This window comes from Corythoichthys intestinalis, chromosome 3 (genome assembly GCF_030265065.1).
Source record: "Corythoichthys intestinalis isolate RoL2023-P3 chromosome 3, ASM3026506v1, whole genome shotgun sequence".
Classification (NCBI taxonomy): domain Eukaryota; kingdom Metazoa; phylum Chordata; class Actinopteri; order Syngnathiformes; family Syngnathidae; genus Corythoichthys; species Corythoichthys intestinalis.
Genome location: NC_080397.1, coordinates 30,255,504 through 30,279,722, shown reverse-complemented (window position 1 = coordinate 30,279,722; position 24,219 = coordinate 30,255,504). Strand labels below are relative to the sequence as shown.

Here is a 24,219-nt window from a genome sequence, read left to right as displayed (position 1 = left end):
CAATCTTTACTGTTTGTAAAGTAGGGCACACTGTTGATTGCTGAAGCTCTCTTAGCAGCTATATTTACCATATAAGCAAAACATCCTATTTGTGGTCCGAGTCCATCTGTAACATGTGCTGAATTAACGGTATTTGCAGCATTATCTATAGTCACTGGTATGGATTGATTTGGCCTGCTTAACTTCCATTCAGTCATGGCGGTTTCTAATTCATCAATGAAGTATATGGACTAGGCGTCGCTCTGGGCTCACACAGCTAATGGCATGGGATCTAATGTAGCACATCTAGGTTGCTATTTGATGATATCTAGTGTGTGCGCACGAGAGTGGCATGGGATCTAACATAGGACATCTAGGTTGCTATCTGATGATATCTAGTGTGCGCGCTGCGCCGCTTGAGTGTTTTCTGGCCACAGAAGTCACTTCTGCTCATTACTGCACAACACCAGCCTAATATGACAATCGACTTTCATAAACAGGACGAGTTTGAAGTACGGCGCTCTTAATTTGCCACTCGTTGTTCATCATGAAACCATGAGTTTGCTTAGTCTCTCACGGTCTTAAGCTTTCTGATCCCATCGGCGCTACAACAGCAAGCGTTAGCTTATGCATGCTAATCGTTTGTGAATGCCATGTTAGAAAAGCAGCGTAACATCGCGGATATGCGTTTTAGTGAACATCCTTATTGTTGAAGACGAAGGTGTTGTTCTCGTTTGGTAATTTCGATACAAAGACATACAGATGTCATGCATCGGGATTTGGGAAGTTGGCTCATGTGGGGAGGACAGTTCATCTGGCCTAAAGTGATGCCAGTAGATGGTATCGGCGCCCTAAATGTTGGTACTCGTCGATACCGATACCATCAATTCGGGCCAGATCGGCTCACCCTGCCGATACTGGTATCGGTATCGGTGCAACTTTATTTTTTAATGCTTCCTGACTTAACTGTAATCTACAACTGTATCGATTATCAAATTTTTTGGCAACTAATTCAATAATCAATTTAATCAATTAATTGTTGCAACCTTATTAAGAAGCTAGTTTTGACGGATGTCCAAAAATTGGCAAAAATAAGAATTGTTCTTTTCCAAAGTAAAAGCAGATTTTTATTCATGTCCTACTTTGACTTAAAATATAATGAAGAAATCAGATATTTACAACTGAGAAGTTATATGTATGTTATAATTTCAACAATTTAGACAAGTTTAAGGTGAAGAAGGTCCTAAACGATTCATTGGTTATCAAAATAGTTGTCAATTTATTTGCTAATCGATTAGTTGTCGATTAATTGATACTTCTAGTCCATATTGTATTTAACTAGTAAGCTAAAAATATTTGACACTATTTGGCTGATTTCTTTTCATCCAAAAACAAAACAAACAAGTAATGGTAAATTCCAAGTCAAATAAATTCCTTAGTGTTGCTGCAGTTGTGTTGTCGCATTCGTTTAGTTTATGTCAGGCAGTTGGGCAGCTAAGTAGTCTTTGGACAACATGTTTGTATAGGGTTATTCTTTTTCTGTGTTCCAAGAGCATACACTTGGAAGCTCTACAGCATTTGCACAAAAATGGCAAACCTGAAACTATATACAACTTACTGGCGTGAAAATGTGGATAACTGCATGCAGCTACGACTTGGCTTATGGATCCGTGCTTCATATAATGATATTTAAATGAGTACCTTTTACACTTTACTTTTCTTCATGTTAAGACGGCAGCACTTGAGAATAATAGTCAATGCAGAATTAGTTATTTCTGTGCATGAGTTAATTTTCACCAGGTACTCCACTATTCTAAAAACATCCGTAGGTTAATTGGACTCTAAAATATCCACAAATGTGAATGGTTGTTTTACCATATGTGACTTGCTCACCAGTAAAAGGATAAAAACAATTGTAACTACTCTCCACAATACATGAATGAGCTTTAGCTTGATGAATCACATGTTAACGTCTTTCTGCACGCGTCGCGTCTGTTTAAAGGTTGTTCTGATTAAACGAGGGAATGTTTGTTTTACTATATGTGCTTTGCTCACCAGTAAAAGGATTAAAACAATTGCAACTACTCTTCACAATAGACTAATGACCTCCAGCTTGATGATGTTGAGTTGACATGTCTGCACATGTCTGGTTAATGGTGGTTCTGATTAAACAAGTGTTGTATAGACCAGATCAGAATAGACTATACTAAGTGGTGTGACATGAGATGATAATATGTGTGCATGTGTTTACACACTACACTATATAAGTGTAATGGATGGGGGCTGGGTGGTAGTATGGAGAGGGATTAGGGTAGGATCAGGGTGAGATGAGGGTGAGAGGTCGACGAGGACAGTGGGGTCAAATCCTCATGTCCATGTTGTATCTCAGAAAAAAAATGGGGGCAGTCAGTTACTCATTTCAACAATATTAAAACGCCTTCTTCAGAACAACTAAACTAAGACAGGTTTGTGCATTCAACAGGTGTACATGTACAGAAATCACATAAGATTCAAAGCATATTATTCTATTGAGATAAATGTCAACATAAAGACCTAAATAAATCCCAAACTATACTGATGTCACAGGGTTCGAGGGAACATAAGCATAAAAAATATACTATAAGTAGTTTGAAGGATTTTTTCACCTATTGAAGGATTTTAATTCACAACATGATATATACTATAAAATATTGTCAAGAAAGCTGTATGCCAAATGCTGTTTGATTCATTTAGCATTTTGTAAAACGCTTTACGATACTAGATTGCTAACAGCAATAGGTATCAAAAACATTGGGTAATATGTAGATACACCAACATTTACTTTAGTCCATGAAATAAGGATGGCGTGCACCATCATAGTATGTTTCTACATTGCCAAATGTGTTTATTTCCATGCTCATGTTGTTTTGTCCCTCCCAGGGCACCATGTGGTGCTTGTTCATTAATTCATCCCTTCCATCAGTTTCCCATCCCTGCAAGTCCTTTTCCCCTCTGAAAAAAATATCCTCCTGTCGCCATAAGTTCCTCTCCTCCCCCACAACCATTCGCTAATGCATGTTTAGCTGAAACATTCCAGTATCGATACTAATAAAGATTCAATGCCTTCTTTCTGACCAGTGCTTTACCTTTCATTCATTTGGGTTCATTTTCTATGGTGACTGTCTTCATTGGGGTATTTAGTTGCTGTAAATGTGCAAAAATAGAATTATATTGCTACTCCCTTTGGCATGATGATTTTTTTCTACAAACAAACTGTGGTGCTTCAACATAAGCAAAAAATTCTCAAACTGGGAATTATATTGAACTAGACTTAAACCATTACAATACAATGTTTACAGGCAATGGTAAGGAATATTTAGGGTTCAGTTACAGGAAATCCAAAAAAGTGACATTGAATGTAAAAAAATTAATAAAGAAAAAAAAAAAACAGCAAAGCAATGTAGCATTTGAAATAAAACTTAAATTTGAACCGACTGAGTGCACCCATGGGCTCGTGTGAGAGAGAGTGTTGTGGGGTGGGGGTTTCCTCCCTAGACAGATTAGGGGCTCCAGCCAGCCTTCATATTCTGTCTAGTAGTATCGTCTGTTGGGGCTCATCCGATTATGGAACACTCTCTCAAAAACACATACGACTTAAAAACAAAAGGCCTATGCATTCTCACACACGTATAAGTGAATGCTATGCAAATGGGCAAAGACAATTATATTTCCACCACCCACATGCAACCACATCAGTATATGTGCTATTCCTTTTCAGAGCCATAGACACAAAGACACTTAATCCTTCCATAATCCCCTTTTGCTACTAAACTTACATACATAAACTCTATCACCCACACACACTTAGACAAAAATTATCATAAACTACTTTATGAATTTTAGTTATTTCCAAAACTTCGCCGTTAACAAAAACCTGCAACTGCTTGGAAAAACCCAATGCAGTATTGTTTTACCTTGAAAAAAAAATTCCTTCGATTTAGGCCTTCACATCCCAATGCAAACTCTTGGCGCATCATGTTCATGTTCATCATTACTTCACAAAGGTCTACTTTTTCCCAATGACTTGTAACTCATAGGTGGGTCAGTAGAGACATCTAGCGGCGGTCTTGATACACACATGTAAAAAGAAGGTTTGAAAAACTCATTACAGATTAAATAAAACTAGACTACTGTAATTCATTGTTCAACTAAATGCTTCGCGTATTAAAATACGTATGAGGAGACCCTTTTTCACACTTTTGCATTTTTTTACAGGTTTAATTTACAAATGAATTATTTCAGATGAGAATCACACATGGTATTAAAATAGACTTAGTTGCCAATTTCCATGACCTGTCACATACACTCATTGTACTTCTTTGATAATTAAAAAAAATAGTACACTAACATCAGCAAACATATAGTTATTGAATGATATTTCTAAATATGATACTAGTGGTATATAGGCATGTACCATTATGATATTCAGACGGTATGATAACCTTAAGGCTAAATATCACGGTTTCACGGTATTGCAATTACGGCTCTAAAAACGGTTATTTTTAGATATCTGGGTTTAAAAAAAAACAACAACAACAAAAAAAAAAAAAAACTTTTTTTCCATTGAACAGGATTTTATTTTTCAAAACACATTAGCAAACTGGAACATATGTACAGTGGGGCAAATACCGTAAGTATTTCGTCAACCACCAATTGTGCAAGTTCTCCTACTTGAAACGATTAGAGAGGCCTGTAATTGTCAATATGGGTAAACCTCAACCATGAGAGACAGAATGTGGAAGGAAAAAAAAAACAGGACATCATATTTTTTATTTTTAAAGAATTTATATGCAAATCATGGTGTAAAATAAGTATTTGGTCACCTACAAACAAGCAAGATTTGTGGCGGTCAAAGAGGTCTAACTTCTCCACTCGTTACCTGTATTAATGGCACCTGTTTTAACTCATTATCGGTATAAAAGACACCTGTCCACACACTCAGTCAGTCACACTCCAAACTCCACTATGGCCAAGATCAAAGAGCTGTCGAAGGACACCAGAGACAAAATTGTAGACCTGCACCAGGCTGGGAAGACTGAATCTGCAATAGGTAAAACGCTTGGTGTAAAGAAATCAACTGTGGGAGCAATTATTAGAAAATGGAAGACATACAAGACCACTGATAATCTCCCTCGATCTGGGGCTCCATGCAAGATCTCACCTCGTGGCGTCAAAATGATAACAAGAACGGTGAGCAAAAATCCCAGAATCACACGGGGGGACATAGTGAATGACCTACAGAGAGCTGGCACTACAGTAGCAAAGGCTACTATCAGTAACACAATGCGCCGCCAAGGACTCAAATCCTGCACTGCCAGACGTGTCCCCCTGCTGAAGAAAGTAGATGTCCAGGTCCGTCTGCGGTTCGCTAGGGAGCATTTGGATGATCCAGAAGAGGACTGGGAGAATGTGTTATGGTCAGAGGAAACCAAAATAGAACTTTTTGGTAGAAACACAGGTTCTCGTGTTTGGAGGAGAAAGAATACTGAATTGCATCCGAATAACACCATACCCACTGTAAAGCATAGGGGTGGAAACATGATGCTTTGGCCTATTTTTCTGCAAAGCATCCAGGATGACTGATCTTTGTAAAGGAAAGAATGAATGGGGCCATGTATCGAGAGATTTTGAGTGAAAATCTCCTTCCATCAGCAAGGGCATTGAAGATGAGACATGGCTGGGTCTTTCAGCATGACAATGATCCCAAACACATCGCCAGGGCAACAAAGGAGTGGCTTCGTAAGAAGCATTTCAAGGTCCTGGAGTGGCCTAACCAGTCTCCAGATCTCAACCCCATAGAAAATCTGTGGAGGGAGTTGAAAGTGTTGCCCAACGACAGCCCCAAAACATCACTGCTCTAAAGGAGATCTGCATGGAGCAATGGGCCAAAATACCAGCAACAGTGTGTGAAAAGCTTGTGAAGAGTTACAGAAAACGGTTGGCCTCCGTTATTGCCAACAAAGGGTATATAACAAAGTAGAGCTGAAACGAATACTCGAGCAATTCGAGTAACTCAAGTTTAAAAACTGATCCGATTAATTTTATTCACCTCGAGGAGTCGTTTAACGTTTTGCATGGACTACTTTTAATGCGGGACAACGCGCTGACATCACGTGCGTAGATGAAAGAAGCAATACAAAAATTTTTTTTACTGCAGCCAACAGCTGCTACAAACTACGCCAACGTTGCTAAAAACTACGCCCGCATGATGCTAGTTTGGTAGCAGGTATTGTCCGATGCGTCTCATGGATATCGCAAGCATTTAGGACTAGATGCGTAATGACAGACTCGGCCGCATCTGGGCAGCGTTAGTAAACAGCTGCCATCTTTAAGGAGTACACTTCTCATCGCTAATAAATACAGCGTTACTGTCACTCGGTCACATAACGTTAGCTCTTCGGAGGGCTAGGTTTCAATTGATTATGACCACTGTCGATGCGTGGCTAACGTGTCTTACATACAGGTTTTATACAATCTGTAAAAACACAGCGCTGTAGAGTGATGAGGGTGTAAAATTAAAACATAATAAAGCTAACTGTCAGTTTTGGCTCAGTAGTCATTGCTGAATAAAACACCAAGTAGCACTGGTCCCTAATGTGTTCCAATAAAGCAGGTATCATACATTTATTTTGAACACTGCAAAAACTCAAAATCCTATCAGTACTTACAGTTCGGACTAACTTAAAACTAGAACTTAAAAATAGCTTGACACAAATGGAAATTATATTGAAACGTGGGAAAAACACATAGCTTTCAAGTGATGTGTGTTATCAAGCGTAATTACATTTTTAGGTAAGAAATATGTTGGGGGTTTTTTGTAAGATCTAAAAGTTTTTGAGTGAAAGCAGCGATTTTTTTTTCTAGTCACATCTGAGATGCAATTGTTGTTTTCAACAATGTACATCGAAAATATAGACATTTATTGACAGAAAATGGTTCAATATTCGATTAAATGTCTGTTTTTCCTCATGTATATTTATAATTGCTCTTTACCTAAAAAAAAAAAAAAAAATGTTTAATCCGATTACTCGATTAATCGATAGAATTTTCAGTCGATTACTCGATTACTAAAATATTCGATAGCTGCAGCCCTATAACAAAGTATCGAGATGAACTTTTGGTATTGACCAAATATTCTCCACAATGATTTGCAAATAAATTCTTTAAAAATCAAACAATGTGATTTTCTGTTTTTTTTTTCTACATTCTGTTTCTCATGGTTGAGGTTTACCCATGTTGACAATAACAGGTCTCCTTAATATTTTCAAGTGGGAGAACTTGCACAATTAGTGGTTGACTAAATACTTATTTGCCCCACTGTATAATGTTAAGTTTAAAAAAAATAGTCTAAATAAAATTAAATTAACTGCAGTGCTTTAGGTGAGCCTAAACCCACAGCCACAGCTCAACATTATTACCATCAGGACAAATATAATGTAGTTATTTTCCATAAAAAGCATGTGTGGATGACTTGTATCATGTTTACATTACACACACACTCTCTCAACACAAACAGTTGCAAGAGAGAGAAAAAGCCACACGTTTTACCACTGCTAGACACACTAAACACGTGGGAGTTAACTCTCGTAACTGGTGTGAAACGTTTATGACAGTGTTTACCGACCTTTAACTTTGTATAAATGCGAAATCATATTGGGGGTTTTGCCTCCTCGGCAGCCACCCTCCACAAAGATGTTTTACATATCAGTTGGCCCTCCTCCTCTAAACCGCAGTCGTCTGTAACTTTTCTGCAGCCGAAGTATTCCCATACCAGTGATTTTGTTTTCTTCGATGGGGGGAAAAAGTTTTCACCTCCTCCATCCATCGTGTAGCACAGCTGGCTCACTGACACTGAGCAACAACCGGTGTGGGAGTGTTGAGTCTTGCAGCTGCTAGCCAGGGATTTCTCCATGCATTTTTGGGACATAAAAAATAGCTAATGCCTTAGGGACGGTATGATGGAAAGTTTTTGGGGTTTTGAAACCTTGACGTTCTCACACCACGGTATGACTTGAAGCTGGTAATCAGCACATGTCTAGTGATATAGAACAGTCTACTTTCAAATATTTTGCACGTCATAACACGAGCAGAAACACCTCTCTGTTTTGTACTTTGAATAAAAGATTCAGGTTCAGAAAACGAAAAAAATAACGTGTAAAAAATCTTTGACAGTGTCTATCACATTTTAGCTTAATTCATGGATTTGATTTTATTATAATGTGTGCCTTCATGTATGTAACCTTTGAGTTCATCACCATAATATAATATTTATATGCAGGTAGTCCCCACGTTACGACGTACCCGACTTACGTGGACGCCGACTTACGTCGACTTACGACGCCGGAGTCTCGTCCGCCATTCTGTCTCCAGTCAATTTTTTTTGTTTTGGCGCGTAAACAGTACCTAGTTCTTACCATGTCAGGATCCCCTCCTCCCCCAGCAGCGTCACTGCTGTCCTGCAGTTCCTGGCGGCGTTAGGTCCCACGTCCTTGTTCTCATGCTGCTGCTGCTGCTTCTCCCACGGCGCTGACTCTTCTTGTGAGTCCCCATCTGTTTTTTTGAGTTAGGTTGGTGGGCTCGCATTGAGAGGTGACGCTGGCGACCTGAGCCGCCATGATATACCGCTCTCGCGCCTCCCTACTTTTTCCACAGCGCCCTTTTCTCTCAGCAAAGTGACTCACTCGCGAGTGAAGCCTGAGTTTTTTTTTTTTTTTTAAAGCCCAAATAGTCATTCAATATAACATCATTTAACACAGGATACCTCACAGTATCGTATTTTTTTACTTTATCATAATGTATAATACAAGTTTTGGACAATTATTTTGAGATTTTGAGGGGTTAATAGGGGTACTTAAAGGGTTGATTCCAATTTACGCCAAAATTCGGGTTACATCACCAGCCTAGGAACAGAACTCGTTCGTAACCTGGGGACTACCTGTACATCTACACATGTCAAACCTATTTCGGTCATTGGCCACATTATACTTCTGATTGTAGATGTAAATTTATAAAATTGCCTAATGATAGGATTACATATAAGCAGCAAACTGCTAATTCTGAAATCAGAAATAAAAAAATATTAATTTCAACTATTGCTCAGTTTACTTTCAAAGGGGGGTTTGTAACTAACACACTGCAATAGTTCAACTCGATTAAAATTCAATAAAATTTGCCATTTTGGTACAGATTTAACGAGAAAAAAAAAAAAAAAACGTGATGTAGTTGTTGCACATGATTTCTTTGAGTTGGTTGCTGACTGGAACTGTACCCTGAGCCTTGAGTTGACACCTATGTCAACTTAACTAATGTGCTTATTTGGGCATTGGACTCACCTAATTTGTATGTCAGCACATAGAGGACTGTCCAAGCGGTACCTGGGACAGCCAACAGCTTCCTCCACACTCTCCATGGCATCAAAGCATCGCCAGTCTGCCCTCCTCTTCTGCTCCCATCTGCCGACTGGCCCCTCACAGGTTCTTCATCCAACACAGGAGCCCCCCACACAAAAAGAGCCACGCCTGCATACACGAACGTTAGCAGCATAAACATCCAGCTCCACCCGGCCACGTCAATCACAGCAAGCAGTCCGCCACCAGCAAACACTGATCCGGCTTTATAGCCCACAACCTGGGCTGTGTTACCCAGTCCGAGTTCCCCGCGCCCTTTCAACAGTCCCACTGCAGCGCCATCCACTGCAATATCTTGAACAGAGGCAAGGGTATTCATGGCTAGCAGGGTTCCTGCCACTGCCCAGATGTGCATCTCTGGAGCCAGTGCAGAACTTGTGAGACATGTCAGCGCCAGTCCAGATACTGTTGCCACCAGCCAACGCCGCTTTGTCCCAATCCTGTCCACCAATGGGGCCCAAAGCACCTTGAGAACCCATGGGAAGTACAGGATCTTGGTGAAGCCAATGCGTGTCAGTGAATGCCCAGCTCCACGCAGGTACACGGGAAGTAGGGAAGACTGAAGGCCGTAGGGGATGCCCTGAACGAAGTACAGCAGCCCCAAGAAGACTAGTTTGTCATTCATGATCTTGCGCCAAACGTGCAGTGGTCCATTGGTCAGGTTGTTGTCATCGTTTTGGTAATGGAGAAGCAGGTGACGACCCAAACGACTGTAATGGCAAGAATCAATATGTATTCTAATTTAAGGACATTTTCAAAGAGGCATAATTGCAACGACTCAAGTTCAGCTATTTTTTCCCTGCACCGGTCAGCATGACTAACATTAGCCACACTGGCCTTCCGTGCATAGCAGCGTGTGAAAAAAAATACATGCCGACTCATATCTTCATATCATATCATGTGTAGTTTCAGGTAGGTTTAGTTTGTAGTTGTGCACTGTGACATTTCCTTAGCTACACCTTGTTAGCATTCTGCCATGCGCACTCGGTCAGGCGAATGGATTAAAAAACACTCCTCCTTTGTAGGTTTACCTGGGAGTTTTGATTGTAATCTTATATGTGAGAGTAAATCAATCTTAGTACATAGTGACAAACATAAGAGTTGGTTACCTCAAGCTCTCACCGTTGGCCGCTCTCTGCTTGTAATGTTTACATTGGTGGTAGAGCTGGAGCATGAAGAGGTTGCCAGATCAGAAAGTCTTACTCCCTCTTCTGGTGATGTCAAACATCGAGGGGAAAATGATGTTATCTGGCAAGCCATACATTTTACATTGTCAAAATTGTTAAAGTGTTGTTGTTGTTTTTTTAAGTCAAACTTCAAAATGCATCAATAGAAAACAATATCGGCTTCACCAACGTTACGTCATAACCTTTTGTTTTCAATCTTTATTTATTTATTTTTTATATCTATAGATTTAATTTTTAATCATCCTTCGTTAGCTCTCTTATTTTTGCTTTGGTTTTCCAATGTTTTATTATTCAGGTCCGTTTTGTGTTTGATTTGGAATTCTGCTTGACAGAACACTTTATAAAGGTTAAGCTTAATGTTTTGTTATCAAGTATGGTTTATTTCTGTCTAAAAATGAATATCATAACCTCCACACTCAGAACACAAAATTGATTGACATTACAAAGAAAGAGTCCACATATAAAAAAAGCATTTTTATTTGCTTAAACTCCTTCAGTTGCACAGGTATACAGTATTTTTCACAGGAGGAGGAGGGTATTTTGGTTTCTGTGTCGCAAGCTTTATTTTTTTTCATGCACCCGCTTTATTATTTCGACATCTTTTGGTAAACTTAAATCCATGGTAAGAATAAGTATTTTATTGAAAAGATTGCCAAATAAACATCCCTCAACAGATACAATGCAATCTTTTCCCATCCCTGTTAATACTTAGGTTTCATGACAGGAGGTTATTTTACGCTGTTGGACTTGGAGGCCGTCCTTCAGTTTTGATGGCCCTGTTAGCCGTTTTAGAGCTTATAGTAAGTAGAAGACAAATCAGTCCTCACTCCCGCAGAGAGCAAGGAGAATCTTCTCATAGTCTCCTTTCGTATCATCCTGGAAAAAGAAATCAATTTTTGACCTCATTTATGTCTTCAAAATATTAAATATATACAGACAGAACTGTAGAACTTCATTCTCAGTTTTCTTACCAGAATGTCCTGGTAGAGTGTTTTCCCATATTTTTTCTTGTATTCTGCCTTGATTAGTTTCAAATCTTTTTCTGAGCGGCTCACCATGATACGTGTAAGGATGTTTTTGCGGGTTCCAGATCCCTGAAAACAAAAAGTCAACAGTAAAGACTAAGTATGTGCAAAATCCTATACGTGACAGCAGTCTGTGCATACAACACCTTCATGGCTAGGTACAGCCTCTCAGCAAAGAAAGCAGACCTGCTCCCAGCACACTTGACTAGAGTAATTGAAAAAAACCAGATATACAGTTCATCACATTAATTAATGATGTAAATTCAAATTAATAATGTTGAAGTACATGATTCTGTCTTTACCGACTGCTGTGAGGCAATTCTCAATATCACCCTTCATCTCCAGATCAATTGCTTTGGCCACATCAACCTTGCTGTACTTAGAGTACCTCTGAAACACTAATAAAAAAAAGTGAACAGGTGTGTGTAAGACAAACCCTTAGAGAACAGGCATGACAGAAGATGGCCGTAAGCTAGACGACCTTCACGGAGATGAGGGGCACTCCTGACAGTAAGGATTTCAATGAAAACGGAGCAGTCTTTTCCTTTCCTCCCCTCTCCAGCCTCATACAAAGCCCTGGCATCACTGTCAATTAGTTGTTCACACACTCCCTCAGTGCGGTTGGCCTGTGTTAGAGAAACATAGAAATCAGCAAATAGTGGTGTTTTTTTTAATCGTGTCAAGGACTATCAATAGTATGCCACATTTAAAGAGGATGAACTGAACTGATAACTAGCAGATTGGAGGAGGAAAAAAATCACAGTTTCAAATGTGTCTGCTTCCACACATCTGTGACAACACCAATCTAAACCACTTCCGCACAGAGCTCGAAAGCGTACTGCACTAGACCTGCAATGGTCATGAAAACAGGGCTTAAAGTGTTATATACAGTAGTTGATACAGTAAATAGGTTTCATCTAAACATTTTCTGGGGAATAATAATTGTATGGTAGACAGTATAAAGGTGTACTGGATGATGTAACTGTTTTTTTAATGAAATGTACTATTGCAAACTTACCCAGGAAGTAAAGAACAGTAGTTCTATGACATCATTCCTACAGTCAAAAGAGGCGCTCCAACCACAGGGTGATTCAGAGCTTGCACAGGTTGAAGCTTTGTAAACACCCTTGGGAAACTTACAAGGTAGCCTCTTTATGGCATTTTTTTTTTTTTTTCCGTGGATATTTCCTATTGGCCTTAAACAATAATCAAATCCATCATCTTGAGTTAAATATGTAAATATTTGCAAGGAATTTATTTTAAGAACTTCTGTCTTTGTTGCAGCTGCAATTGGGGAGTGGTATGTTGCCTTAACCTAAAACTGTTTTGCAGCTGTGAAAGAATGGATGAACAAAATCCACCTCAAACATCCTGTAACAAAATAAAGAGAGGGTGTGCATGGAATCACACATACTGTACCTTGCAGAGTGAAAGGAGTGCATTTCTGAAGTCTCCACTGGTGTCAGATCTGACATCTTCCTCCAGGTCCTTTTTGTACTCTTAAAAGTCACAATACAACATAAAAAAGATTTTTGTTATTTAATCAATGACCATAGGCCTACTGTATGTGCCAAACATTTCATATATGTTTTTACATCTGTGTGTTATTTAGCAGGCTAGACTATTTTGTGGCGTCATTCTGATTCATAGCCGGGCAGCACCATTAAAGTGAAATTACCGTAATTTTTGCACTACAGGGCGCACCTGACCTTTAGCCGCTACCCATCAAATTTGACATGAAAACATCATTTGTTCATACGCCGCACTGGATTATAAGCCGCAGCTGTCCTCACTGTATTATGGGATATTTACACCAAAAGCTATAAAGAGGTAACACTACTTGACAGCGGCATCATAAGACTGTCATAAGACCAAATCAACCACCATGAAGCTTGGAACCAATTGGCTGCAAAGCTTCATTGCTTCAACAAGCTTCATTTGGCCGTCACTGCTCCCTTTGGGGTGACAGTCAACCTCTGCTGCCACCTGCTGTCAACATTATTGTCGTCCAACATGCCTCCTAGCATGCACTACAGCGCTACAGATGTAAATCAAAATTCATGTTCTGTGCTAATTTCTTTGGTTACTGTCGTAGTTGTTTCATTAATTGCTAGTTATGGAATTTGGTAACACTTTATTTAAAAGTGGTGCCATAAGACTGTCATTAGACCATCATAATTATGACATGACACTGCCATGAGCAATAATGAACGCTTATGACAGACATCATTTTGTGTCGTCCGGCAAATTATCTCACTTTTGAATGGATGGAAAAGATCCGAGCTGGAAGTAAATGGAGTTAGTGACATAATTTGCTGGATGACACTTAATTACATCTGCATTCATTAATGCCCATGATAATGTCATGTCATAATTATGACGCTCTAATGGCAATCTTATGACGCCGCTATCAAATAAAGTGTTACCTATTGACCCAAATAAATCAACAAATAAGCCGCAGTGGACTATAAGCTGCAGGATTCAAAATGAGAGAAAAAAAGTAGCGGCTTATAGTCTGAAAATTATGGTATACGTTTCTGTGTCAACACCTTTATTCACAAGCTGCATTTTTCTTTTGCTGATGCAGAAACACATTTTATCGAAATTAACTTTGGAGCTAACTGGTAACTGCGAGTGTGTTGTACTCTTTTTTTTTTTGTTACTATGTCGAAATGACTCCTGTAAAACGGGTCATTAAAACTACTATAGCTTTTAGTATCTACCATTTTTGCACAGTCTATATGCTGTAAAATTTGTATTTCCTGATAATGGTTGAATGAAACTGATGATCGAGAATTGACATTTGGCCACACCTACCTTCCTTGTAGGCCTTTTTTATTTCCAAAATCTCCATGTTGGTCCGAGAGGCCAAAATCTCAACGAGGGTGTCCTCATCTGTTCCCAACCCCTGAAACATGAATTATACGAAAGGGGTGAATGCAGATGTGCTTTTTATGAGCTGCCTTTCATAACAACCTTTATTACTCCTACGGGACAAACCAACATGAATACATGGAAGTTGGCGGAGCGCCATAACAAATGACTTTGAGCAAAAGACTTAAAACAGTGTTGTTCTCCAAAATGCAACAGCAGCAGTTCCCCTTGGCTAATGAGTCTGTGAGGAAGAGTGTGGAACAATATGTGTATGTGTACCTTCATGGCCATTTTCAGTTGCTGGGCATCATACTGGGCTGGCGTTTTCAGAAGAGCCATGACCACATCCTCTAAATCTCCCTTCAATGCCTTCTTCAGTGCTGCCTCAAGAGGCTTCAAGGAAAAAGAATACAACCGGAAAAACTGAGAATGTTTCTGTTGCCCCCCCCCCCTCTTTTTTTAAACATAAGCAGAGATGGTGAGTAATGTTCTATATTTACTGAAATAACTTTGTATAAACTGCACAAGTTAGAATAGTTTGAATGCAAGCTTTTTTGCTTGCACAATCAATTCTCTTTTCAGTGTTTCAGAAAGATTTCTTCCTTAGGCACTGTCACATGACTCTGTTCCACCCATTCAATGGAACCACATTTGACTCCACTGCATGAATCAAACGAAGCTGTTCAGCCACATGACCACACATGGTCTCGACGGCTCCACACAGAAGCATAGTCTTTTACCTTAGGCATTGATGAAATACTGGAGGAATCAAGACCCCTGGTTTCACATTGAATCTGCTCAAATTTAACAGACTATGAAAACCAAACGCTTTGCAATGTAATTTTTGTCTGCCTCAAAATATTCACATTTCAAGCTAGAAAATCTAATTTTGGAGGTAAGGCTCACACAAATATGTGCACAAAAATTAAAAAAAAAAAAAAAATTAGTAATAACTCACCTCTTTCACCTGTGTGCATTATTTTGTAAATGAGCGCATTTTCCTACCTTTCCGCTAGCTTGTTGGTAAGCTTCTTTAATTTGCTGCCTTTGCTCATTGCTCCTCTTCACCAGTATTTCAATGATGGTGTTTTCATCCACACCTGTACAAACAACATAACGTCAACTAGAATTATAAATTATACTATAATGCATCTAATGAGCATGGATATTTAGCTATCCATTCCAATTAAACTTGAAACTGTTGCCTGTGGGGTGAATGTTAGTTAATGTTTTGTTTGTTTGTTTGTTTGTTCTTTAACTACATGGAAAACTTAAAATCCTTTATTTTCCTCAAAATGAACAGTGCGCGTTATAATCCTTTGCAATTTATGTATGAATTCTGGTGTATGTCTTTCTGAACCTATTTTGTTCCATAACTATATTATACTGCTCCAGTAAAGTGCTCAAGACACACATCCATAAAACAATAATTACAATGGTAGAATTTAGAGAACAAACGCACTGCAGTACATTGATGTAGTAATGTGCCCTATGTATGAAAATGAACTCATTCATTAATGGTGTACCTTATAGTCAGAAAAATACAGTTATATTAATAAAGAATCTTCAGCCTTTCTGTGGCAATTCACAGAAAATATGGCCGAGTTGTACTTGTACTGTGAATCTGCAGAAGGGAACTGTTCTTTCTCCCAATTGTCACATTTCTATAACCAAACAATTCAGCACAAGCATTTTTAAGATCACCTTTTGCCTTAATGGCCTGGTCCAAGACTGCTGCATCACCACTGGCGCTGAAGTTTGGCGAGGACTTCACGGTCCCCTCGTTTTTTAAGATCTATAATTCAACACAATAGTTTTAGTGGCAATGTTAAATAGTGGTAAATATTGAATTTCATCACATGGTGAACACAAGGACACGTTTTTTCTTTCACCTTTACCATTTTTAATCCCGATCTTCATCTTTATTGAAAACAAGTCATTAACCATTACTGTAAAAGGGCATAAATATTTAATCTGTATGCTCCAAAAAAGCACAAGGACCCAAACAGAACTAACAAGTTAGTGAAGACCATGTACTGGGATAACATTGACGATGATGCGAGATAACCTTGTGCAAAGAGCAGGAGAATGGTGAGCAGCATTCTACTGTTTGAGGACTTTAGATAGGGAGGGGCCCAAATTCCTGTTCTGTTGAGTCACACGCTCACAAGACATAGAAATTCTTCTTTTCTGTGTTTTAAGGAGTGAAAATCTCCATCAGCCATGCTCCCTTTGTCTTATGTAATAGTTCTCTAAACTGTCTCATTTCTCGGCCCCGCCCCGCCCTTCTGTTGCCAAACTTTTAAACTTAACACCCTCCTCAGTATCTTCTTATGTTCCCTCCTCTTTGCTTTTCTTTAAACTCTGCCAGGAAAACTTTCCACCAGAGCATACCACAGGAAGAGAAAAAAAGGAACAAACATGGTGGTTGGCCTTAGCGACTGGAACAGAAGCACAGTGACTTACTGACTCATCGGGCATGCCCAGATAGACTGTTTGCATCATAAACTCTCTGATGAAAGACATGGTGGAGTAGGACTGGCTGCAGGACTCTGTCGGGTGAAGACAAAGAAGTGGAAAAATATTGGACAAATATTAACTTATTGGCTGCCATTGATGATGCTAGACGTCCAATGCATTTTGACTAGGAGAGGCTGGCAGTGAATTATCCTAGTACATTGGAAGATGAACATTAACAGGCATTCCACCCAGTTTAAATGGATCGGACATCTATCACTGAGGTGTATAGTTAATAGATAACAGTTTGAATAGTCATCGTAAATCAGGAAACTACATTGAGGACCAAAATTTGAAGTACAACTTTAAACTGATTTCCTTCACAGTTTGTAATCATAAACAGCTTGATTACTGCATAGGATGGTGGTTTTCCATGATGGTAATAGTGGAGTCTGGCTGGCCACACCCACGTTTACCACTAACACGGACGTGTGCATTTGGCTGTTTGTATTTGTCAGACAAGTCGCACGAACATTTGTCTGCAAAATCACAGCAACTTTCTAATGTTCATAAAGCTTAACAATACAAAACTAGCGTCTTTCCTTCCGGCCACACCCACGTCGATCGTACAACGCGATGGAGACAGAACTTTAATGCACTTCGAGCAAACGTCTGCGCATTTAAAAGGACTAGGGAGAGGCTCGACAACATTCTTGCGATTGTTTATACAAGAAACGTGACTTACCGTAAAGCTGGAAAGGAGAGACGTGTAGGTGCGAGCTTTACAGGGGCGGTCGGCAAGCAGAGGGAGTTCATTTATATCAGGACAAACTCCACCTAAAACCGAGCCCGGCCCATACTCCCCTCCTTACTTGGACTAACACCGCCTGAGTGCCTATATGGGAAAAAAGAAGAAAAAGAAAAAAAGACGTAATTCGGTGGGCTAGTAGTGCCTGTCTCTACCACCCTTAACCCTTGATAGGGCAGGTGACTATTTTTGGTATTTAAAAAAAATATTTTAAAAACTATATATATATATATATATATATATATATATATATATATATATATATATATATATATATATATATATATATATATATATATATATATATATATATATATATATATATATACGGCCGGCCCAGCCTTAGGCAGACTATGCAGCTGCTTAGGGCCCCTGACAATTAGGGGGGGCCCAATCTGGCAATTGTTTAATTTATATTCAATTTTGTTTACTACAGTTTGCTTTATTTGACTTTTGTGAGTTTTGATACTTGATTACAAGCCAAAAAAAATAAAAGTTCTTCCTTAACGTCTTTCATTTCTCTTTTAGAAAAAGGTTTGGCGCTATACTGTAAGAACTGGGGTTAGAAATTTGAAGTATGCAGTGCAACAAAATCTGATTAATATACAAAATATGGACGTATGACTTGGGTTGCATGTATGAGTTTCACAGTGCACTGTGACGAAATGGTGGGCCAAAAATATGGGCCCCTTTGCATTATTTTGGGCACCAAACGATTCGATAACGATTACATTTCAGAGGCTCCGATTCGATTATAAAACGATTATTGATGCACTCCCCTCCTTTATTTTTCTCTTTTTTTTTAATTTTATTTTTTTAATGTTTTGTACATTAGTTCCAAAATTGTTCAAAAATACTCTCAGGCTAAACCACACTACTATTTCATTATCAAGTTAACATATAGCAGTAAACAAATATACAAAAATAACATTAAATAAAAAACTCCAGTCCCCATTCTGTATCAGCAGCTTTAAACTACATTCAATTAATTTAATGTTGTGAATCAACCATTAAATTTGTTAAAATTGCTCCCATTATTCCATAATTTCCCTTTTGTCTACTTTCGACATGTGAAAGTTTTAAAACTATTGTAAGGATAGATTCAATTCAGTATTTTACCGATTTAGGAGTATTTTAGATAAAAAGTTAATTAGGTTTGCTTGGAAGGTTCGCTACAACAGCCTTGCAGGGAAGTGTACTGCTTTAAGATGGCGGCCGTTTATAACCACTGCATCTAGCTTTTTGTAGATGTGCTGCTAACACTACCAAATATATAATGCATCTAGTCCTATATAAATGATATCCACCGTAACATTATACGGATGTACTTTTCTAGCAGCTTTTCGGCAGCAGTCAGGTATGTTGTTGTGTTTTTTTTATCTCGTTGCATGAGTTGAGCTAGAGCCGTGAGTTGAGCATTGGCATTACCCGAGGGGCCGGGTAATGGGAAGCATGATGTTTAGCTACTCTCGCTCCGTTCCGTCCCGAAGACCGCGCGTCGCGCTGAGTGTTGTGTACTTCCGCTTTACTTTGCATATTTTAATAATCGGAATTTGGATGTTTGTGAATCGTTCTCGAATCTTCCACGGCCGAATCGCGAATAATCTAGGGGGAAAAAAGCTTAACACCACAAACACCTGGCGTTCATGGACGTGGACATCACATATGTGGGCATTTTGGGTCATGTACAGTAGGCCACAATATTAACATTGTGTAGGCCTATAGTGTATAAGTGTGGTCTACATGACCCAAAATAAATTATAATTTAATATATTCGGTATTATTTTTATTATTTAATATACAGGTATACATATTATTTATAAATGAATAAGAATTTTAAAATGATAAAATGTCAATGAAAAAAAAATTAATAAAGTTAAAAACACTAGTCACCTGGTGTCCCTTTAGGAGAGGGGCTATTTTTTCAGCCGCAGCCGCCTGACTATCCTGACCGTATTAGACTAAATGCTTATTTGCCCCACTGTACAAGGAAGTAAAGCGGAAGTACATCGGAAACTTGTCTATAAAATTTTATTTTTTCCCATAGTATTTCGGTCAGACAACAATAAAACGCCCAATTCATTTTAAACAGGGAAGACTGGCAATGAATACTCATCTTTCAATACCATTGACAGTGCTAGAATAGCGATCCATATTGACTGGGAGTATTAAATTTAAAATTGAAATTAATGGTGACCAAGTCATAGCTCCTCCTTATTAGTTTAAGTACTTAAAAATTACTATGTTGCACTTTTGGTTTTATTTAGGACAATTGTATACTACTTTTCTTCTTTAGGGATTCATTACTGGTTCTTTAGTAAAGCGATAGTTCAACTGTAACCCATGATTCTATGTGGAAATATGTAGTACTTTCGACGTTATGTTTCGTAACCATATGGCCCTTATTTGGTGCTACATTTTGTACCATTGGATGATGGTTGTTTGTATGCCTATATATTTTATGTTTTATTTCAGCGCATACATCAAGCTAGTGAGGCAAATCTGTGCACTCGTTGACAACTATGCTTCTCATGGGTACAATACCATATTGCTACGAGATGATTACCGCAATGAGGGTCTTGTGAAACACAACAGATGATAGATGATTTCATCTTTGACAGCCATGTGCTAACAGTATATACAGGAAAATCCACACAAAAGTTTAAATGAACTTTCTCCAGGTGTGTCATGTCGACATGGCAACATATCCAGAAGCTGACGCTCCCCAAAGGTATGACATCACAAGCGTGATTAAGTCATCACTGATCACTGTGATTAATTCATAGGTTGACTGTGTCCTTCTGGAGTGATCTCTTTGTTGACTGATAACATCACATATATTTATATGTAAAGACAGAAAAAGCATTGTCATCTGAATTTAAATTGAAAAGAAAATGTTATATTTTGCAGTTATGAGAACAATGCCTGAGAGTGATCTTGAATTGTCACCTTACTCGGGTGTAACCTGAGGACGATTCTAGGTGTCCTTTTACCAACACACTTTGTGAGGTTTAGTCTACCACGTAGTGAAACTCCATCTCCGGAGATTTAAATATTTAAAGTCTAAGGAGAGTTTGGTTCCCCGCTCAGAAAGCCTGATCAGATCTTGCTTGTCCTCTTGGTCAGTATGCTGATTCCCCAACCGAAGAGGACAAATGAATTGCTCATATTTGGCTGGAGAAAAGGTAATCATTTTTAATTAGATGATTATTCATTTCTAATTAGATGATTATTCTGATTAATGCATAAAAGGACTGTTGAGATTTATTTACAAATTTAAAAGCAGTGTGTTATCTTATTAGAGATTTTAAAAGAACAGTCACAAAATAGACAAACGTCTTCTATCAAATATGTAGTACACAGAACTCAGAAAAAGTGCTTTCAGTATATTCTCATATTTTATTGACAAAATGCGCTTTAGAATTGATGTTAATGAACAGTGAAAACATTGACAGGCACTATACAATCTATATTAGAACTTTCTGACCTTACTTTCGTCTATAATTAAAAAATGTAGTACTGTGCAAACAGCACTAATAGTTTTGTTTATTGACTGTTTTATCACACTTGGAATTTTTACTTTTTAAACAATAAATAACAGGACAAAAAGTGCAGTATTACACATACAAAAACAAGAAAAATAGCACCAAATTTCACAGAGCTGTGAGACTTCTTAACATTACTGTCAATGTATAATGTGTACAAAAATAACTGTATGTAAATTTTGTGCAGACCCAGTTGCTTGAGTTACTGTACATCACCAACAGTTGTGGCAGCAACACACATTTGTTTTCAAAATGTATGTGAACTCTCCTGGAGCTAACGCTGGATCCTTAACGGTGACCTTTCTGGGAAAGAAAGTAGGACGACATAATTCTGTGGCCCCTGTGGGGAAGAAATGTGAGTAATAAACCACCAACAATCTGGAAGCATTAGAGCACAAACATAATATATTGGTATATAGTGACATTTGCAGTAAATTATGTGCATCACTATACTGTATTGAAAAAGATCTTGCAGACATTATGGTTCTATCACCACAATCTATATTAACATTGAAATTTAAATCATATGATCCAAGGTGCCTGGCAGGGAAACAGACCATCTATCCCCCAAGAGGAATCCATAGTTTCTCCAAAGCCTGGATTGCTCCCAGAGACTACAGATGACATGAACCTACCAGGAAGTGTGCCACAGTTTATGGATGCGAGGTCTAGCCATGTAGACCAGAGAAGGAACAATATAGGAGGTCAATTACTATAAAACTGTGATGAAATAGACTGAGGACATTTAATACTTAACTGCAACCGGGGGGTTCTTTGAAAAGATACAAAATAGAAAATGTGCAATGTTATTGTCTACTTTTTCCAACAATATAAAAAATGTAACATGGCAGGCAATAAAGAGACATGAATGTGAGATGATGTTCATAAATTTTATAGATTCAATGACATTTGTGGATAAGTATTCACTTGCTTTGTCATACAGTTGTATATCACGACTCAATGTGATAAATATTGTCTTATAGGCTTCCACTGCAACCTGGTCATCCTGAAAGAGGGGATCTCCAATCTCAATTTTAGCAGTTGCCTCAATGGGTTTTTGTGTTTGTCTTTGGCCTTTGGCGTGTTTAAACCATGGGAGGTCAACATTTTTGTCAACTGTAGCCCTGTGAAGCCTTTTGAGACTATGTGATTATTACTTAATATACGTATAGTATTATTGATATGTACATTCTGACTTGACTTCCCTGCCAGCTATTCAATTCCCACTCAGTGACAGTGTAAATATGAGTGTGAATATAGTTATCTGTCTCTTCAAGGATAGTTACAGCTCTAAGCAACATGACTACTGGATGACTATAAACAGACAAGAGACATGGTAACTCCCTTTACAATGATAGCTGTTGCAACACTGGAATGATTTATCAGAATGTTGTGTAATTTTAAAGAATGACACATCTGTCAGAGATTCTGTGCAATATAGTGTATTTCTTGAGTAAACTGTTAGTATGTTTCATTGTTTGTGATATTCCATCCATTTAGATGAATCTGAATAGCACCAGCATATCACTGCTTTACCACCATTGTTGTGAAGGCACGGCCAACAAGACCTTATTTTGTTTCCCAAGCATTTTGAGAAATGCCACACCTACAGTATATTTACAACCTAAATTCTAAAAAATGGTCAATGAACTTGAATACAGTTTATTTAATGAAATCACCACTAAAGAGCTAAATCTGAGAGGCATGTCACTGATTATTACAGTAGTTATTTATTTATTATGCTTTTTTTTTTTTGCTTCACACACTAACACAATATGAACACATGAGAGCACTTTCTTTCGTCTTTATTTTTTTAAAGAGAGAACTCATTTATATTTATTAATTATGTAGTTATTATGATCTGTGTTTAACACTGACTAGCACTGTATGCAAACAATGGAAAGTTGTGTTCTCATTCATACTCACATGGCCACCCTGATGCTGCTGATGTGATCCTGTCTGGCATCTGATCAGGGTGCTGATTTCATGCAAGTGGGCATAGTTTCCATATCCGTTTTACAAAACACAACATTGCAGTAAACAAGGTCACAAAATGAGTACATTAGAAGACAGTGGTGCAAGGCAATGTGTGTGTAAATTGTGTAAGTGCAGAAAAACGCAAACAAAATGAGATGGGATGTTGAGGGGGATCAAATATCATTACCGGATCACTGACAGGCATCCTGGATATCTACCAAGAGAACATTGACGTGAGAGGAAGAGTGCTTTTACAAAGCAAATTTATCTCTATCATGCAACCATTTAAGTAAGAGTAGTTTGTCTTGTACTAAGACTGCTGGACAGAAGCACATCACAAAGTCATGTAAATTCACATTCTTGTACATAGTCACAGATTCACATATTGTTTATGTTTTTTGTGCTCCTGCTCCGGCAAAGTTGCACGGCTCAGAATGAAGTTTAGTCCTACAAGAATACGTAGTGTAAGTATAGCAGGGTTCACTAAATCCGGACCTCAGTGCCACTTTTCCTGTCGTGTTTTCCACGTCTCTCTCCCCTAACACACCTGAATCAAATGATGATGTCATCAAAAACCTTTCCAGAAGCCTGATAATGATCCTGATTATTTTTGATTCAGGTGTGTTGGAGGAGGGAGACATGGAAAACAGTAGTAGAATAAAAGGAGGAGGACTGAAGTAATGAAGAGGAGGCGCTTGTGCTTTTCCAGAAAACTATAGCGTCCTCTTGTGGTCTCAAGTAAGCATAGCAGTAAGACTAATTATTTTACTACCGTAGATATAGATGAGCTATTAATTTGTGTTTACTTTACACAGTCATTTTGGACGCTTAATGGCATCTATCGTGAGCATTTATGCATATCCCTGACAGAAGTCATTTCATAATTATGGCAGGGTGTGACACTGTTACATGTAACATTCA

The 24,219-nt window shown here is 38.4% G+C and overlaps 2 protein-coding genes and 1 long non-coding RNA gene across 5 annotated transcripts in view; 1 reads left to right on the top strand and 2 right to left on the bottom strand.

Annotated features, from left to right (window-relative positions):
* The window catches only part of mfsd3 (major facilitator superfamily domain containing 3), a 52,010-nt gene extending 41,382 nt beyond the window's left edge, over window positions 1-10,628 (bottom strand). For all 3 annotated transcript variants that reach the window (XR_009062768.1, XM_057832045.1, XM_057832047.1), the window contains exons 1-2: window positions 10,535-10,628; window positions 9,351-10,135 (exon numbers count right to left, since the gene is read on the bottom strand). Coding sequence is in view for 2 of the 3 variants with exons in the window: in XM_057832045.1 (XP_057688028.1) it covers window positions 9,351-10,135; window positions 10,535-10,599 (850 nt within the window). In the remaining variant the exon portion in view is untranslated. The remainder of the gene's footprint in view (window positions 1-9,350; window positions 10,136-10,534) is intronic.
* Window positions 10,629-11,073: 445 nt separating this feature from the next.
* anxa1a (annexin A1a) lies at window positions 11,074-17,854 on the bottom strand. The gene is made up of 12 exons (XM_057831835.1): window positions 17,714-17,854; window positions 16,978-17,063; window positions 16,216-16,306; window positions 15,517-15,611; window positions 14,791-14,904; window positions 14,455-14,545; window positions 13,057-13,136; window positions 12,119-12,263; window positions 11,940-12,035; window positions 11,784-11,842; window positions 11,584-11,706; window positions 11,074-11,488 (listed from the first exon to the last, which is right to left on the bottom strand). Exons 2-12 carry the CDS (start codon window positions 17,035-17,037, stop codon window positions 11,429-11,431), a joined length of 1,014 nt encoding a protein of 337 aa, XP_057687818.1. The 5' UTR covers window positions 17,038-17,063; window positions 17,714-17,854; the 3' UTR covers window positions 11,074-11,428.
* A 3,041-nt stretch (window positions 17,855-20,895) lies between these two features.
* On the top strand, window positions 20,896-22,332 carry LOC130912927 (uncharacterized). The gene is made up of 3 exons (XR_009062674.1): window positions 20,896-20,961; window positions 21,509-21,676; window positions 21,858-22,332. It is a non-coding gene; the product is annotated as an uncharacterized LOC130912927 (long non-coding RNA).
* The last annotated feature ends 1,887 nt before the right edge of the window (window positions 22,333-24,219 follow it).

Coding starts and splice junctions, on each gene's coding strand:
- anxa1a (XM_057831835.1), bottom strand. CDS start 17,037: ATGTCTTTCATCAGAGAGTTTATGATGCAAACAGTCTATCTGGGCATG. Junction 14,546..14,790: donor AACTGAAAATGGCCATGAAG/GTACACATACAC, acceptor TTCATGTTTCAG/GGGTTGGGAACAGATGAGGA. Junction 12,036..12,118: donor TGCCCCTCATCTCCGTGAAG/GTCGTCTAGCTT, acceptor TTTTTTTATTAG/TGTTTCAGAGGTACTCTAAG.